Raw genomic sequence first — 18,049 nt, forward strand, 5'->3', positions numbered from 1 at the left:
ATGAAATCTACAGATGACGTCACAAATTCTACATCGCGCTGGTGAAATTTGAGCGCAGAATTGGTGCAGGCAGCGACAAGATATCGCCGAAACAGGGATTGACCGAAATCGTGCATCCTCACGTTTCAGGCGGGGACTGTGAGACAACGACGACGACTGTTAAGTAGTAGCCCGGCATTGTCATCTAGCCAGGTCGGAAGAACCTGCTTTTCCGATCATAAAGAACTTTACTCAGTCCTCTAAAAATCTGTCAATCCGTTATCAATAAGAAGAAGAATTAGCTAACAAACAACAGATGCTAAATAACTGTAGACTGAACTGTACTGTACTTATTTTCAGTTTACACGGAAGTATGTAACTTCGCTACAAGACCGATGACCGATGTGTTTGGCTCGTTGTTAGTGTTAGGTCATACAAAGCGGAGTCTAGTGTGTTCCGCCAAGGCCGCCGCAATTACCGACAATTACCAACAAATTAGCGGCCATCGTTTACACGCCGGCTCTAAAATTGGACACACGCTGGATAAAGTGTAATTAAACTGTTTATTTCCTTAAACATACGTCATTTTGTTGTTACGGAAATAGCATGACGTCCAGGCAATTCCTGGTTTCGACGTCGAGGGATGTTGGGAACATTAATGACGTGTGTTGTGCATACCTAGATAGTATTTTACAGTAACCAATGACGTGGTAAATCATATATTCAAAGTAAAAACATGTATCACACATCGCACTAACAGGACAGGTTCATGAAGGTAAAATAAAATTGTCCTTTAGTCAGGCATTGTGCTCAAAATTATTCTCATTCAAAAGCACAGGACGACGTAGGAACCTAGGTATTTCATAACAATTAACTCTATGAGCTATGCCATAATAATATCGACATTAGTTTTGGCTTCATATTAAAGCACCTAGTTCAAGGGAGATCCGAGCGTAGCCGGCGCCAAGTTAATGAGCGTCTTACGTTACTTTTTTGTAGTAAAAATTATAATCTAATTTGTAGGAAACCTTATCGTCTGTGTGCCCGTAGCCCATTTTTTGTGCCTCCTTCCGTAAGATAAAGGAGTTGTGTACCTGTTCATAATTGTGGTAGGGAAGATAGGAGACAGATAAAAAATAAATTAAAAATTGGAGATACGGTTCAGGAATTAGGACTAGGACACAATAGCTTACTTGTGAAGTGTACCAATTGGTAAAAAATAATTAGACAGATCTTATAACAAGACTTGTCGATGTAAGCAGATAATGAGAAGGCCGATTCAAAAGTTGAAATAAAAATAATCCTCAATTTATTTTAGGTTATTCTTTATTTAAAAAAACACACAAGAAGAAAAGAAAGAAACAAACAATAGGGTTTGGATGGAAAAGAATTGTACTCAATAATATCATTTTAATATGTAGGAACTAAGATTTTCTTCCTATTGTGGTACCTATCCAGCATGAGAAGCTGTTTCAAAGATATATAGGAGATGATGACAAGATACTGACCTCGACTTTAGCAGCGTTGTAGAACTGGTAGAGCGGCTCGTGTGTGAACAGCGAGTGGGGCAATGGACTGGCTGGGTGGGAGCCTGACGACGCCCCCGAGGACGAGGAGATGTTGCCTGCTTGGTATAAACCTGCTTCTGCGTACCTAGAACAAAATTAACGTATTGTTAGAAAATGGAGAACAAATACTCTGTTCCTTCCTGACAATTAAGTATTCAGTAGAATTTATTGTTCGCATTATTTGCTGTTTACAAGACATGGTCGAAAAAAACACGTACAATTATTCTACTAATCATTTAAAAATTGTTTCCTATCTGTTTTCTTCAACGTGTAAGTTTGAATTGAAGACGAATCTGCAAGGAACAGGGCTTCCCCTCGGGGTACTTTTATGTCCATTACAATAGTTGATTGCTTGCCTACTTGCACAGAATTGCGATGACTCACACAAGAGACTTCAAGGGAGATCAGTAGGTTAGTGTCATGTTTGCAGGAAGCAGACCATTGCTACACAGGCATATTTTTATGATTTTCGGTATCGACAATCTTGTTCCGTGCAACATGGTCATGTCATTGTCATTGTTCTTTAAATTAAAGGATGCCAAAAAAGTACCTATCTATGTATAACTCGTAGTTTATAGACACGACATTGTGAAAATACATATTTGGAAACCAAGATCCTCCTATTGAGCAAGTCAAATAACTTGTGCATCAATGTTTGTTTTCCTGCGATATCTACCTAATGCAGGTGTAATTATTGTTACCTGTGTGAGAAAAATGACCGCTGCAAGGTCATTGGTTGTCAACTATGACGTCATCGCATTGTAAATATGGAATCATGGCTAGATTGGTTGAGAAGTCATTTGTTATTCGCATGATTACATGTAGCGTAGATGATAAATGTAGGTTGCTAATAGATTATTACTTATGTCATATGAAATCACGTCTCTTATTGTCTGAAGACAGTGCATTTTTAAAGTAAAAACGAAACTATTGGTAATCACCGAGTATTAGCAGTTGGAGACTTCACCATTAACTGATAAAACTTTCGAATTCCCCATAATTGATTGTATCGTAATACATTTTGTCTTACACTATAAAATCGATAATTATCAATTCTACAAAACACTACCTACGTCTACATACAAAATACATAAAGATTCAGAGATTGTGGCGTGGCTTATAAAAATGTTTCGATAAGCTAGGTATGACGAATCAAAGAATGACACAATTCATCCTTACTTCCTCCTATACATTTATGATCGTATGCAATTCTCGATTGGTACGAGAATTAGATAGCAGGCGCTAGATAGCTAATTTCCGTAAAACAATTTTAGCAAAACTAACCCAAACCTCATCTTGCAGATTGTCTTCTGGCCAAAACTAACAGATCTCAAACCAAAATCTGTGGGTTAAGAAGGAGTTTCTGTCAAAAACAGAGATCAATCCAGAGATCTTGGATTAACCGCTTGACTGCCGGTATATAAGACACAATAGAAAACACATTGTGTCTCGCGTGAATCTGCGTTCCTACAACGGGTATACAACGGGTTAAGGTCAATCTTGAGTCGATCTATATATCTGCTTCAACCGTTAAAGAAAGCACGTGTCTGAATAACCAGACCAATGTAACGTATCAAACCACATATTGCACTCTCAACCTCTGCAACTCTTGTTAATTAAGATCATCGGTAGTGACACTTGGACCAAACAAAAAAGCATCGAAACAATCAAGGCACATGAACAGCTGTCTTGGACCTCACTGCAAAATTATGTTTAAAGATATCATTGGAGAATTAAGAACGATATAGCTACTTTTAGGCAAGACTAGCTATTTATAGTTACAAAATAAATTATAATTAATTAAAGTAAATTATGATTTAAGCCTCAATATGCCTACTACAATATTTTCCTTCTGAGCTTAAGGACAATAAGTAGGCAAGTCAAATACATTGACCCTAATAATATGTGTTATTAATTACCGCCAATTAACGCCACAATATAATAAAGCTGTTTATTATCTGGTTTGTAAGTTAGTGCAAGGTGACATTGGTCTGAACGAGAGTATGGGCGGCGATATTACGACCATGTGGGATGAAACGAATAGGTATTCAGTACAAAAAACAATATAAAAATAAAATTGATATAAAATATAAAGATCAAGTAGATGAGTACCTCTGTTTATGTTTTTATCACTTCCTTTGTTGATACGAGTAACATTCGACACTTATTGTATGTTCACACTTCACACTAAAATAATGTATTGTCCAGTTCAAACCACTATCTAACTGAATAAATACACTAAACTAAGTTTAATTTTAGCACTGGTAGGTATTAAATAAATGTTGTTTATTTATTTTATTAATTTATTTTGTGCGCTAAAAACCACGAAGCAACGGATTCGATTCAAATCCCACCAACGTCCTTCTGCGCGCGCGCATACTATCGAACTTAAAGTTATGAGCTGCTCCAAGTGGCCGACTGTAAGCGGGTTTACCTTCTGTCTTTAGTAATATGAACTTGAACTTATTTAATACCAGTTTAAGGTAGTTGACACACAGTCAGTTTCAGTACTTTTACTAAAATATTTAAAATGTTTACACGAGACTTTAACACTAGTATATTTAATATTAACGACCACAAAAATGTAGGCATTGATTTATTATGATTTTCCATTTTCATATTGTATTTGTTTTGTCTTTAATTTTCTGTTCTCTGGTAGATACCTGATTTGAATGATCTTCTATTCGAATCAATAATTTTAATTTTCTTGACGTATCCTTGAGACATCGATAACGGTGTCGCTCATGTTATCGCCTGTCGCTTATGCAATGGGCCACGGGTAACGGTGGTACGGAAAACTGGCTTGTGAGTCATCGGTTTCGTTGGTAATGGTGGACGTCATGCGTTCGCGCCACTGACTAACGTCTGACCTGGACTATCCTACATACATCACAGGAACATCTTTCTGGGTTAGGGACACTGCATATATTTTTATTAAGCATAAGGACAAAGTTACGTATTTATTAATTTTATTTTATATAAGGTTAGAATCAAGCATTTGTGAAGACTGTTATGTTTTAGGTGATGCTTAATTTAATACAGTCACAGCTGTAGCAATATTTGAGCATCTCTAAATAAATTTTACTTTAACATCATGATATTTGAAGCTGGCGGTCTTTTTTATTTTCGCATCTTTCAGGTGTATATGTGTTGATGTACACTTGAGAATCTGAGGGAAAAGGGATAGGAAGGGAGGGCTATCTTGCTCTTGTACCGAAACATACTGAAATTCTAGTTATTCATAAGAGACTTAGTAACAAGTACCAAATTGCCCTGTTTCTTAAGTTTCATCTCAAATGCGACAAGGCAGTTCTCAAAATATTTCTTACGAACATCCTGTCAAGAACGGGTTACAGTAAGTAGGTAAAAGTTTGTGTGAATTTCTCCAAGTGGGCCAGAGAGTAAGATCGTGGCGTGTCGCTGTTGACCTTTGTCGTGAACCCCGGCAGCCGGCGGTACCGGCGCCGAATGCCAAACGGACCGCAATCGTAACTGTAGCGTAAATGTCGTGCCGCGCTCGCTACGCAACTGCGCGCGCTTTTACAAATCATACGTACAGCCATCAAGGTATACAAAACCAGTTTATCATGGTCTCGCTTTGTATGATCTTTCAGTACATTCAACGGTCAGTTTATACTGGTTTTGTATAGCTTGATGTGTAGCCGTGTACTGCAATGGTAAATTAAATATGGCTGCCCCGCCATTAAGTGTGTCACGTTGCGTTTTATTATGCATTTTCATTTTTGTTTTTGTGGTAGATTTATTAATTTTACAAAATATTAGGGTTTCTTTTTTGAATCTTGTAGGAGGAAAATGATCAAATCTGGTTTTTCTGATGGATTATTAGTGGGTATTTATTTAAGAAAATAGTGTTTAGTTCAGTTGTACCTACTATACTCGTACCTACAGCTTTCATGTTAGTAGGTTAGCAGACGTTATTTACAATTTGTAATTAATTCGTTGTAAGTAATTGAAGGAAAATAGCAATATCCTACCTATTTCTGAATAATGAAGGGACTGATGTCTGTGTTTTTGTATTGGGACATTATTATTTACGTATAGGGAAAATAAAGAAAGAGGTTGTAGGAAATCACAAAATACGCTTTAAACTGTTATATTTCAAAGAGTATTGTGTGAAACGAAATTGTTGCTACGATGAAAACGGTAGGTCTGCAGATAGTAGAGTGCACTTAAATATTAACTTTATTAAGTAATAAAGATAAAGTAATATAAGAAAAAACAAGCTGTTATGATCATACATAATACCTATACATAAGTATGTAACCTGCCTAAACTGAAACTGAAGTTCAATGACACTTTTCAGTAGCAAAACAGAATAGAGTACAAACCAGCTGCTCAAATAAGGAGAACTGAGTTGAGAACAACTTATCTCCATATTTTAAAATGACGAAGGGCGTGTGTTAACATTTAATATTTTCCTATAGGATTGGATCCAATCCAAGAGAAACCTGGGGCCTTCCTTCCCGTCTCCCGTCCCTCTTGCACTGCTCAATGATCGACCATTCTGACACAATTGTAATAGCAGACTAAGGCCCCTGGATGGTGGTTAACGTTTTTGTGATCACCAGATGGCGCCAGTGCAGAGTAAGGAGCTGTTTGGTTAATTTTCTAGTGTAAAATCATTGAAGAGTTAAACTGATTGGACAAATATGACCATACGTTACATTAGCGATATTTGATGAGCACAAAATAGTTAGTTCTCATTCTTGATGGAGAGAACCGCATGAGAATGATCATGATGATGTAGGGTTTAATATTGAAGGCAACTTACCAGGAAGTGTTGGAGGTGTTAGGCGTAGTGACGGGCGTGGTGTTGGGCGTGGTGTCCGCGCCACACTCCGCGTACCACGAGGTCCGCGCCCGCGGGCTCTTGTCCTTGCGCGACAGCGTCGGCAGCAGCCGCTTCAGTTCTGCACACCATAACGTCACATCACTACACATTCTTGTAATCACACAGATGATCTCATGTTTACTTACTGAACGACATGTACGACCAGTTTGTGTGAACTATGTACAGTTTTCATTAAGAACTTAGGTCTATGGGAGTAGCGAAATTCACTCTTCATAGGTTTCATCTTTTTAGCAAGTATTGTTTGATTAATTAAGTAATGTCATTCTTTAAGTAAATTCTGTCAACAGATGTTTGACTTCTCCAATATATCCCGGTGATTAATGAAACATTTTTACTGAAAACGAAGTAGTTATAACAAACAGATAGGTACATAATTATTAAAGAAAATTCTTATGTTATTATCACAATATTAAGTTTCCAGGATGTTAGTAAATTCATTCTTAATTAAGTTGAATGAATCTCGAATAATGGATTATAATATTATTAAAAGAATATGGCATTAGTTGTCAATAAAATGGTTTATAGGTGAACAGAAGGAGAAAATTCTTTTATCGCGCCATTGTCCGTGGTTACCTATAGATATAATGTAGGTGTAATAATGACTGACAACTAATGTGGGAAGTCGAACATCTGTAGTCAGTATCTGCGTCACTCACTATGTACTTAGGTACGTATCTATATGACTAGTTACATGCAATACGCTTTTATTGTCTGTGCTGACATTACGCACAAAGATTCGTCCAATCGTCAGGTACAGACAACAGCACATCAAGCTATTCTTTATGGATTTTCAATTTTAGCATTTTGATATAGCTTGATGCGCGTCTGTACAATGACGTCAAATAAAATTAGCATTTGTTAACATTATTTACTTCAGTTGTTTCACATCCATGTCAAAATAATTTAAAATAAAAAAATGTTTATACAAGCTTCACAATGAACGATTAAGGAAAAGAACAATTGCAGTGCACATTATAAAATGTAGGACATGAACTTGAAACAATAAGAAACATAATGTTACAAAAGCGCGGCTGTAATTTACATACGAGTAATAATAAACCAAGTTACATCTAGTAGACATACGTGTGGGCAGACTGTGCCGAGTTAAATCATCGTAATTATTCATAATAAACATTTCATGCTAAACAAAACATAAGTTATAAGTCATGCATCGTTATAACAAAGATCATGCATTTTAGTATAAGAAGGAGTAACTCACGACCCATCACACAGTGCAACACATCACAATAAAACGTACGAAATGCGCGGGAAGAATATAATTTAAACCGCAGTAACGAGTATCCTGCTATGGCGCTCACGGGTGACTAATACGAAGCACGAACTCTCAAAGTACTCGTGTAACTGACTAACAGACTATTGAACAAATTGCACAAACCCGCGCATTGTGCACAGAGGTCGCTGGCGTCACCACCATAGAATAAACATCTTTTTATTTAAAAAAAGAACACAATGCTACATACAGCCTATACAGACTATACAAATGCGACCCGCCTATACATCTTTTCACGACCAAATTAAATTGTTGAACGAAATTGATAAAATTTTTGGACAATTAACTTTGATTTTTATTAAAATTTAAACTGGTGATAACTAGTAAGTTTAATATAAAGTTGTTTTGTACCAGTCCGTGTCATACGTATAATATGAGGTCATTGGAGACTGGTTTTAAAATATGTTTATTACAAGTCTAGTAATGTGATTTATTGTATCATAATATATTATTTTACGATTGCAAGCATCTATAGTTTTACTCTTACGACCTAAATGTGCAAAAACTTTCTGCATGATGCTCTGTCCTCATTATAGGTAAATGTGAAATTCTGGGACATTTCATTGAAATAAATTGTTTCAATAGTTTAATAGAAGGAAGCGTTTATTCTGAATTTTGTAGAGACCGGACACCCACTGGGAGGTAAATAATATCTGTCTGTCTGGGCTGGTTACTTAAAGTGACACAGATAATATAAGTAGCTATCATTTGAACCGATTCAAAAGTTCTCTCATTGAATTACGAAATGGTACATAAATATCTTTTTCACGTATATTATCATTCTCGCTTTCAATCTTGTAATATTTAGTTAGAAATATTAAAGCCTGGGTTAAAAATAGATTATATACTATTTTTAGTTTTAGAAAGTTTCTTTTAGTTTGTATTTGATTAAGTATTTTGTTACGAGCCACAACCAGAGTGTTACTAAAGAAAATAATAAAATTAATATAATTTACTGAACAAAATGAGCCGTATTTACACTCATTTATCATCCATCGTAGTGTTATTAAGACGAAGTTGTCTTTGGAAGTAAGTTATAACACAGCAATGGAATAAAAATAAAAATAGTGTACACCATAGGCCATTTTGTGAAGAAATAAAAAAATAAATAGAACACCCCGCTGCGGGAATAACTATTTATTTCAATACAATCTCCGTGAAACAGACTGAATACGTCATTCTGACTAAGCTGCGGTTAACCACCGTCTAGATTTCGATAGCAAATTGACTTTTTTACTGGAAACTACAGCTGAACTAGATATTTGCTTCTAACTAAACGTGGGATGCAAAACAAATGAATTAGCTCTGACGAATTTAAAACAAAGACAATCGGCCTTACTTATAAAAATCCACTAATCAACAGCTAAGCAACTAATTAACTAATAACTCATTAACTCCTTAATTATCAATTAACTATTTCTTACTTATAAACACTGTTTACACGTCACTTAACTAAGCAATGGTTAAATAACGTTTTTATTTTATACGCTGCCAATACCAAACGTAAAGCTACATTGTGATGGTAAAATTCCTGTTATCCAAAGAGAAATTAAAAAATCATAACGTCAAAATTCTAAATTGTGTCAAATATTGTCAAAAGAGTGGTAATTTCAAATTTTTTGGTGTTGTAAATAAATATACAGCGGTGTGGTGTTTTTGTTGTGTTAGTGATATAATGGAATTGAAATCCGCTAAGAAAAGGGCCCGATCTTCAAACTGGGATGAAGAAGAAAAGGTTATTGTCATATTAAATTTATTGTTACTTGTATTGTATCTATCTTGTTGCACCAAAATACCTGTCCAAATTGTACTAACTCTGAACTTTGTTATTTTCTTGTAGAGAATCTTAAGACAACTTATAATGGAGAAAATTGATATTATATAAAAAAAGGACACTACTACAAATACCAATGCAAAGAAAAAAGCTGCTTGGCAAGAAATATTGTCTAGGTAGCATTGTTTTATTTTAATTCTTTCATTTCTTTCATTATCTCTACTACCAAAGTGGAAAGCACTCATGTTTATAAATGTTAACCTTTTTCAGTTTTAATAGCCTTAATAAAAAGCCCAGGGATATGACACAAATTGTCACCCAGTGGCGTAACACAAAAGGCCTAGTTAAAACTAGAGAGTCGGAGTATCGGCGGGCCAGGCAGATGACTGGTGGAGGACCTCCACCACCAAGTCCGCCACAAGAAGATCTCGAACTAATTCAGTCATTGCCTAATGAGTTTGTGATTGACAGTAATGTTTTTGATAGTGATAGCATATTTATTGAAACAATAAAACAGGTATGCATGTATAGTTTGATTTCATATTGTCGCATAGTATGATTTATTTATTTATACATTATAATAATTGTCTATTGCAGTCACAGTCAACAGCAACTGAAAAGATGATGTCAGAATCTGGGTTAGCCACCACAGAAATAGCAATTATTGTAGATTCTGAGAAATCAACTCAGGTACTGTAATCCAACTATCAACTGAATGAAATCATTATAATAAAATATTCATTAATATGCTCTCCTTTTTCAGTTATCTAATACTCCTGATGTGGAAGAAAATCCAATTTTATCAACACCACTAGCAGCAACAAAAGTAGAGAAACACACAATAAAAAGGAAATTATATAAGCCTAAACACAAACCTAAACAAAATAACAAGGTAACATCATAATCACAGTACTTATGGTTATGCCTGATGGTTGCATGATTTTTTTCATAAATTACAAAACTGACTGTACTGAATAAATTATGTATGACGCTAGTAGTGGCAAATTTCACCAAAGTTGCCGCATTTAATAAGGATTATAAAATGGTATAGCACTTTGCACAATATTTCTTAAATTCGACACAAAAAAAGATTTTTCAACGAAACTCCATTTCGATGAATTTATTTGAACTTACTAAAAATTCTTCTAGTGTACTGAAATCATACGTTATAATATAACCTCGTATGCACTAGACAGTACTTTGCACGCTATTTGTTATCATCATGTTGAAAATCAGCGAGGATCTCTTGTCAAACAACATTGTCTGTTTACCCGTGATTTCGCTTACAGCTTTCGTCGGCAATATATTGTAACGTATGATTTGAGTACACTAGAAGAAATATTAGTAAGTTCAAATAAATTCATCGAAACGGAGTTTTGTTGTGTCGAATTTAAGAAATAATTTGCAAAGTGCTATACCATTTTATAATCCTTATTAAATGCGCCAACTTTGGTGAAATTTGCCATTACTAGCGCCATACATAATTTATTCAGTACAGTCACTTAAAGTAAGGTGAAAATTTTATTCAGAGTCTTTGGTTCCTCTAAAACTAACAATGTTTTCCAATCTAAAGCAGTTGGCTAAGAATTTATGATTCCATATTACTGGAGCACTATTCAGGTTAATGTAAGGAAGACTGCAGCCGAAAAAAAAATTAAGATTTATAGCAACAAGAGTCAAAAGACTGGCACAGGTGTACTTTTTCGTGGATAACACATAAGTCACTGTAATTTAAAAACTGTAGGACTCAGATTTTTTTATGTTTCTGATAACAGTTGGATCTTTGCTGATCAGCTGGTGCCCGTTGGACGTCGACTTCAGGGACACCCTGTATACATCTTATTGTTTCTTTTTCAGATTGCTGATAATTATGAGGAACAATTGTTCCTACTCACAAAAAAGTGCAAAGAAAATAAAGAAAAACGGGAGGATGAATTGCATAAGAAGAGAATGGCAATTTTGGATCTAGAACAAAAATATTGGGAAAAAAATTAAAAAATCTTTAAATAAAACTATGTATTTGTATTTTAAAAGAAATTCTCAATAAAAATGTTTCTGGTTATGTGTGTCAAATTATTTGAGTCCTGTTCAATGGCCTCAGTGTCTTCATCACTGTCTGTGTAAGGGGTTTCATAACTTAAAGTGTCATCAAATTCAATTGCTAAATTGTGCAATACTGCACATGCAACGATTGTCGTTTTAATCGTATTGAAAGACCCTCTCATTATTTCCAAAAGTATCCGAAACCTTGCCTTAAGTACACCAAAACATCTCTCAATTACGTTCCTGGTGCGAATGTGGCTATAGTTGTACCGCCGTTCTGCTTCGTTGCGGGGTCTCAGTACTGGAGTCAGTAAATATGGGGTACAAGGGTATCCACCATCGCCTATAAGTTTTCCTTTAAATTCTCGTTCTTCAAATCTCCTTTTAATGGAACTCTCACGCCATATTCTTGCATCATGAGTACTACCCCTCCAGTGGCAAACTATATCACAGATCTTTAAATCTGCATTACACACCATTTGAGTATTAATAGAATAGTGTCCTTTACGGTTTATATAGTACTGACCAACATCTCCTCCAACTTTTCTTATTTTAATATGGGTGCAATCTATTGCACCGGTAATATGGGGAAACCCACAAATTGTTTCAAATTTCCGAATAGTTTCAGTCTCTTCTCTTAAATTTGAAGGCATTTTAATATAAATGGAACTTTTCGAAGCCAATGCAATAGCAACTCTTTTAGCAGTTCTTGATAAAGTCTGTTGGCTCATGCCATGAATTTCCGCACAGTCTTCTTGAATCTCGTGGCGGCCCCAGTATCTTATAGCTGCCATTACTTGCAACTCCACAGGTATACTGCCGCCCCGGCTATCCATGGACAAGTCGTTTCTTAAGATATTTATAATTTTTACCATATTTTCTTTACTGAATCTGTAGCGATGCTTGAAGTCGCTTTCACTCAATTCCTCCATTGGGTTCGATCTTGAATTATATATTTTTACTCTCCTTCTTGAACCAATATTCCTGAAATTTCTTATTTCTTCTATCTCGTCACGGTATGTGCGTAATTCATTATCGTCGTCAAATATATCCATTTTTTAATATTCATCCACTTCACTTTCCTAAGTAGCGGAACAAAGCCCAGCAAACAGAACACAATTCAATGCGAAGTTTGCATGTGGTGTTATTGTTGAAATATACCACAGCTGTGACTTATACGAATTTCGGACGCCATTTTGGTAATTAAGGTCTTTAAACAAGGGTTCGTCACTGATTAAGTTGACAGCTATTTAAGCAGTCGGTAAGACATTATTTAGCGTTAATCATCGTTTATGAGTTAAAATATTTTTTAATACGTAGTTTAACTGTGTCTTAACTTTAGTGATCGTTTATAAGTAAGGCCGTAGGTATTTATTGTTTTAGAAATAATTTGTTCAGTCCATTTAATGATTTCGAGCTGGAAATATTTATACCTAAGTACTTTCTATTTTCTAATTAAAAAATGGAAAGCTTGACATAAAAAAAATAAACAGAGCAGATAGCTCCAAGGAGTTTTGTCTAGAAAATATTGCTAACTTTTAATTGAGGAAAAATTTACTAGGAAAGTCTTAGTTGCAAGTAATAACTAAGTACCTAAGCGAATAATGTTCTTATGTGGATAATAGGCAGTGTTACAAGACGAAGTGATTACCCACTACAAGGTTTTACTTCTCAACACTTATTAGCTACGACTTGCGGAAAATTACAATTAGTCGCCGCATTCTGCGCGGAATATTATTTACAAATATTATTTTAGTGTCTATAAATATCCAATTATAATTGAACAATTGATAAATATGTTTACTTAACGAAATATTCATTAAATGGATGCCTACATATTTACATTCCTTGATGGTGAAGAACAATAGTGGTTTAGAACGCGCTTTACGGAAGATATTTTAGATGTTTTATAAACTGTAAGGTATTTTTGTTATTGTTTAGGATATTTGAGATATTCAGCCGTATTTACAAATAGTTATTCCCACTATACTGCAGGCACTGACCTCCGTTTAGCGCTGTCTTCGTCGTCAACGGCTCGTTAAAACTATTTGGCTAAACCAAGAACTTAGTCTATGGACTAAACATTACGCGATACGGACAACTGTCAACTGAAATACTCTATTTACAAAATTATAGAATTTATTGTATAAAGAGTAGATAGATAGTCAAGGTATTAAAGAAGGAAAATATTTCTGTATCAAGGTCAATAGGATCTATTATTGAATAAGAAGGTTTTAGTATATTCTTATACTTGGACACTTTGCAGTGCACCGGAAAAGTTTAAAGAAAAATGTTGAAGATGAAAGCAATAATTTAAAAGAAGAAATAATATATATCAATGTTGATCACTATATAGCATGGGCTATACGTACTTATTTACTTAACAATATTTGTGTACTTATGTACTTATAATAGTGTACTTATATTCTTAGACGCTAGAGGTTACTAAATAATGTCTTGCTTATGGTAATCGAACCAACAAGATTTATTCATCAAGCTTTAGGTTCTCCAAATTCTGGCATGTGGAAGGCGAAAGCATTCAATTTACAGGATTTTAGTTCATTGCTGTAGCTGGATCCATCTCACACAATACCCACAAACCCTTATATCCACTGTTGGATTTCCAATAATAAAGAAATATGGAAGTAATTTTGACTGCAAAATCCAAACTTAAATATAATCAAATAGCATTTTGTACTGAACAGTACATATTAGTAAAGCGATATATCTAGGTCTGAAATGATAAAGGCAATGATTAGCGCTACACCACACCGGGTACTCCAGTTGACGGCTGTGCGTTACCTTCGTTGACAGCGCTAAAGTCGGTCGCCGGTGGAGACGGCGCGCCGGGCGGGCTGGGCGGGGTCGCGGGGGCCGGGGTGGGGGTGGCGGGGGTCGCGGTGGTGGGCGGCGGCGGGGGAGGGGGCAGCGCCGGCCGCACGGGACACAGGCACGGGCTGGAGTCCGCCAGGCGGCGCCTACCGTCTCGCCGCCGCGGCCCGCTCTCTGGGGACAGCGTCTCCGTGCTACCCGGCTGCCCGTTGTCACTGCTGTTCACAAATGTTTGTATTAGTCATCTATTAGGGATTGGTGGTGTATAACCAAGACACGAAAATGTAGAAAACAGCTATTTTTAGAAGTTTAGAACAAACAAATTAAAGAAGTGAGACTTGAACTTATGATTGAGCGGTCTGACTTATGGTTATGGGATCAGTTTATACAAATACATACAGTATTCTAATAGATTCCTAAGTTTATTAGACATACCACTTCAAAATAATTTCAAACATCAGTATCAGAACTCACCAGTTGCTGAATCCGGAGTCACCATCCATAGAGTCAGTCAGGTAGAAGGTGGAGTTGGTGATCTTCAGGGCGCTGGGCACTTCCGAGTTTATATCCACGGCCAGCGAGGTGGCGCGCCGGAACCGGGACTTGAAGGAAAAGTACGCTTTCCTGGACAAAGTCCCACTGTCCTTCTTAATAGTCTCATTCGTTGGGACTGTGGGAGTGACAGGCTTCTCGGGAGGAGGTTTGTCCGGCAACGGAGGAGGTACATCTCCATAGCTCGCTCTCTTATCCGAAATAACAGTCTTCAACTCTTCCTTCAACGACCCGTATACCTTCGCCAAGGGAATTTCAGTCTTATTTTGTACGAGACGCGTGTCCTTAAAGTTGATATTTGTGTACACGGGGTCCTGTCTCTCGCAGTTGGCGTAGATGGGGGTAGGGGTTTTCTTCTTCGCTGTGTCGTAGATGTTCGTGGGATTGCTCGGGGCCTTAGTAAACGGTTTGCCGTCCATCGCAACTGTAAACAGAATGGTTTGGTTAGTTGCTTTCAAAAGATGAAAGTGGGTCAGTATTATATCTGCAAGATATCGGTAGATAAATGATACGATACGGTCTGAATTATTTCATGATTACAATGTTATCACTCATACTTTCTACTCTTGCCGCCTGTCTAGAATTTGGGATAATATTGGAGCATTTTTAGTGAGTTCAACGGATAGCTTATGCTGTATTTTTATTATGATTCGACTATGTATTTTTATACAGCGTGTAAACGGAACGCTCTCAAAGGCCGCAAACAGGTGATGGTAAAAAACGAGATTTATTTTCTAAAAAATTAAGGAATTCAATGTTTATTTTATGTAATAATAGTTGTAATCAACTGCTTAAGGCTGATGTTCCATGAATAACACGAAAATAAAAATGTTTAAATCATAAAAACAAAGAAATTGTAGCGTTTCGTTTACATTCTGTATAGTTTCTAATAAATGTAAATAAAAAATATTAAGTTAAAAATAAATAAAAAGATAATATGTGTTGTATAAAGCTGCCGGTAATTTCAACATCTTTACCAACATCCGATATGGTCTAGTGGCTAGGATACCTGGCTCTCACCCAGGAGGCTCGGGTTCGATTCCCGGTATCGGAAATTCTTTTTGTAAGTGTAAATAGTATTTTTGACTTACCGGTGTATCTTTTAGTAAGATTTCGTTTGATTTGTCTCATTTTTCTTTGAGCTGCGCTGGCTATTTTGGTCAGGGTGTACTGGCCGCCTCCGGTGGGCGGGTTGGGTAGTCGGGATGCCGGCAAAGACGGCGTGGTTGGCGCGTACGTGGACTGGAAAAGAAGTAAAAAATAATTAATTTAAGTCTTTGACTGCCAATAGAAAATTGTTGAAGGCAAATCCTCCGCTAACTTCGGTCACCGGTGACCACCACGGCGTTCAATTTGTTAAAAATAAATTGTAGGAGCGCAAGAATTCGCTCTAAGAATTACTTACTGCCATTTTATTGATATATTTTCTACAAACGTGTTTCTTGAGAGTAAGTGCAAAGCAAACTAATTTACTGTGACACATGGAATCTTTGTATTTCCCTACACAAACGTCGTATACCTTAAACGTAAAATACCTTCTATATTAAAATACTATTTTCCTCAAACAAGGACGTTAATCCCGCTTACTAATTGTAAGGAAGCAATAAAATACACAACTTATTACTTGTTCAGACCCCGTACAACAGAGGGCGCTACCTGTATCGCTTTGTTGTATGGCTTTTCTTGCAATATTTTTGAACCAATGAAAATAAAATAGTTTTAACCAATAGTTAAAACCTATTTAAGTGCTTGACTACATATTTACAATTACCTACCTAAATAAAACCTATAGGCAACGGCAGTTGAAGCTACTCCAATTTCATGATACATTTACAACTTTATTGTTGTGCGCAATAAAGTCTAAAATCTATTGAAGATAATTTAGAGATTGGAGTAAATTGATGAGCTGACCGACTTTAATTTAATAATAAATTATTAATAAGGTTAAATAATTAACCTTGTATATTAATAGTTTAAAGACCAATTTACCTTATCGTGGTCATCGGTATCGCTGTCACTGTCGAAGGAGTCGAAGTCTTCCTCTATCGGTAGGGGAGGGGGGGCGAGTGAGGTATGTGTCTGCGTGGGCGCAGGCTCCAGCGACTCGTACAGGTGACCCGAGTCGCTGCTGTCACATTCTGTTGATAGAAAAGGAGTAATTAAGTAAAAAGAAAATAAAATAAATTTGACTGTAACTGTAAGAATATTTTTTGAAGAACGTCTTTTGTTTTAATCATTATGAAAATACATCTCCTGTCTATTTTAAGGCTGAACTTGTGACAGGTAAATAGCAAATCAATCAAATCATTTATTTGCATTGTGTATGTTTACATGTAAGGTGAATTGTTTAAGTGGCGAGTCCCAATACATTTTACCTCTTTGTGTGCAAATTATTTTGTTTCTTAATGCATACAAAAATAATGAGATATTATTCGGTCGTTATTTGGAATGAATACAATAAAGTTGTAAAAAAATAAACAATGATTAATGTCAAAATCGATAGTGAAATACAAATAATAGTGTCAACAGCATAATAATGACAGTGTTATGTCAATTATAGGTAATACAGTCAACAAATAAATTTCTGAATAGCAAGGTTTGCTTCCAATTACTTTCGTGGGATCTATAATAACCTTTAAAAAATGACACATTTAATAAGTGTACATGACGCAATAATATTAGATACATGTAGTAGTAATAACATGATAGTAAACAATAACAGAATTTTGAACTTAGATTACGTGAGTGTATGTGACGGAGAGCCATGACGCTCACAATGATTCTCGGCTAATCTGGACTATACGGAAAAGAGCGCGATTAACGTAAAATTGACGCATTCACTTTGACGCAATAGAATTATAATAATATGCACCAAGTATGTGATGTATGATACTATAAATAATATATTTAGGTAGAATTATTAATTGTTATTCCGTCAACGTAACATTACAATAAAATTCCTTTTGCACCATCGTTTGCGTGTTTTCCTCAATAGAAATGTCACTGGGTTTATTTATAAGATTTTTTGAAATGTAAAGGATACCTAATTAAAGTTATTTCTTTCATTTAGTCGGCCATTACAATATGCGATTTGCGCGGCCACAAAAATGTATTCGAGATTCAGGAAATTCAGTACA

General features: G+C 35.9%; 3 protein-coding genes and 1 non-coding gene across 12 annotated transcripts in view; 2 read left to right on the top strand and 2 right to left on the bottom strand.

Moving 5' to 3' along the window:
- Positions 1 to 18,049, bottom strand: part of LOC118266593 (ephexin-1) — a 110,354-nt gene that overhangs the window by 7,146 nt on the left and 85,159 nt on the right. For 6 of the 9 annotated variants that reach the window (XM_050703319.1, XM_035580023.2, XM_035580024.2 and 3 more), the window contains 6 exons: positions 16,902 to 17,050; positions 16,004 to 16,154; positions 14,835 to 15,336; positions 14,331 to 14,578; positions 6,340 to 6,478; positions 1,488 to 1,632 (listed from right to left, as the gene is read on the bottom strand). In XM_050703319.1, the coding sequence (XP_050559276.1) occupies positions 1,488 to 1,632; positions 6,340 to 6,478; positions 14,331 to 14,578; positions 14,835 to 15,336; positions 16,004 to 16,154; positions 16,902 to 17,050 (1,334 nt within the window). The remainder of the gene's footprint in view (positions 1 to 1,487; positions 1,633 to 6,339; positions 6,479 to 14,330; positions 14,579 to 14,834; positions 15,337 to 16,003; positions 16,155 to 16,901; positions 17,051 to 18,049) is intronic. The other 3 variants (XM_035580025.2, XM_035580028.2, XM_035580026.2) reach the window with 3 other exon arrangements.
- On the top strand, positions 9,593 to 11,143 carry LOC126912217 (uncharacterized). Its single transcript, XM_050703338.1, has 3 exons — positions 9,593 to 10,002; positions 10,083 to 10,175; positions 10,249 to 11,143. The coding sequence occupies exons 1-3, from the start codon at positions 9,739 to 9,741 to the stop codon at positions 10,387 to 10,389; spliced, it is 498 nt and encodes a 165-aa protein (XP_050559295.1). The 5' UTR covers positions 9,593 to 9,738; the 3' UTR covers positions 10,390 to 11,143.
- On the bottom strand, positions 11,487 to 12,805 carry LOC126912216 (putative nuclease HARBI1). Its single transcript, XM_050703333.1, has one exon. It carries the CDS (start codon positions 12,581 to 12,583, stop codon positions 11,513 to 11,515), a length of 1,071 nt encoding a protein of 356 aa, XP_050559290.1. The 5' UTR covers positions 12,584 to 12,805; the 3' UTR covers positions 11,487 to 11,512.
- Positions 15,895 to 15,966, top strand: Trnae-cuc (transfer RNA glutamic acid (anticodon CUC)). The gene has a single exon. It is a non-coding gene; the product is annotated as a tRNA-Glu (tRNA).

The sequence above is a fragment of the Spodoptera frugiperda genome, chromosome 23 (genome assembly GCF_023101765.2).
Source record: "Spodoptera frugiperda isolate SF20-4 chromosome 23, AGI-APGP_CSIRO_Sfru_2.0, whole genome shotgun sequence".
Lineage (NCBI taxonomy): Eukaryota > Metazoa > Arthropoda > Insecta > Lepidoptera > Noctuidae > Spodoptera > Spodoptera frugiperda.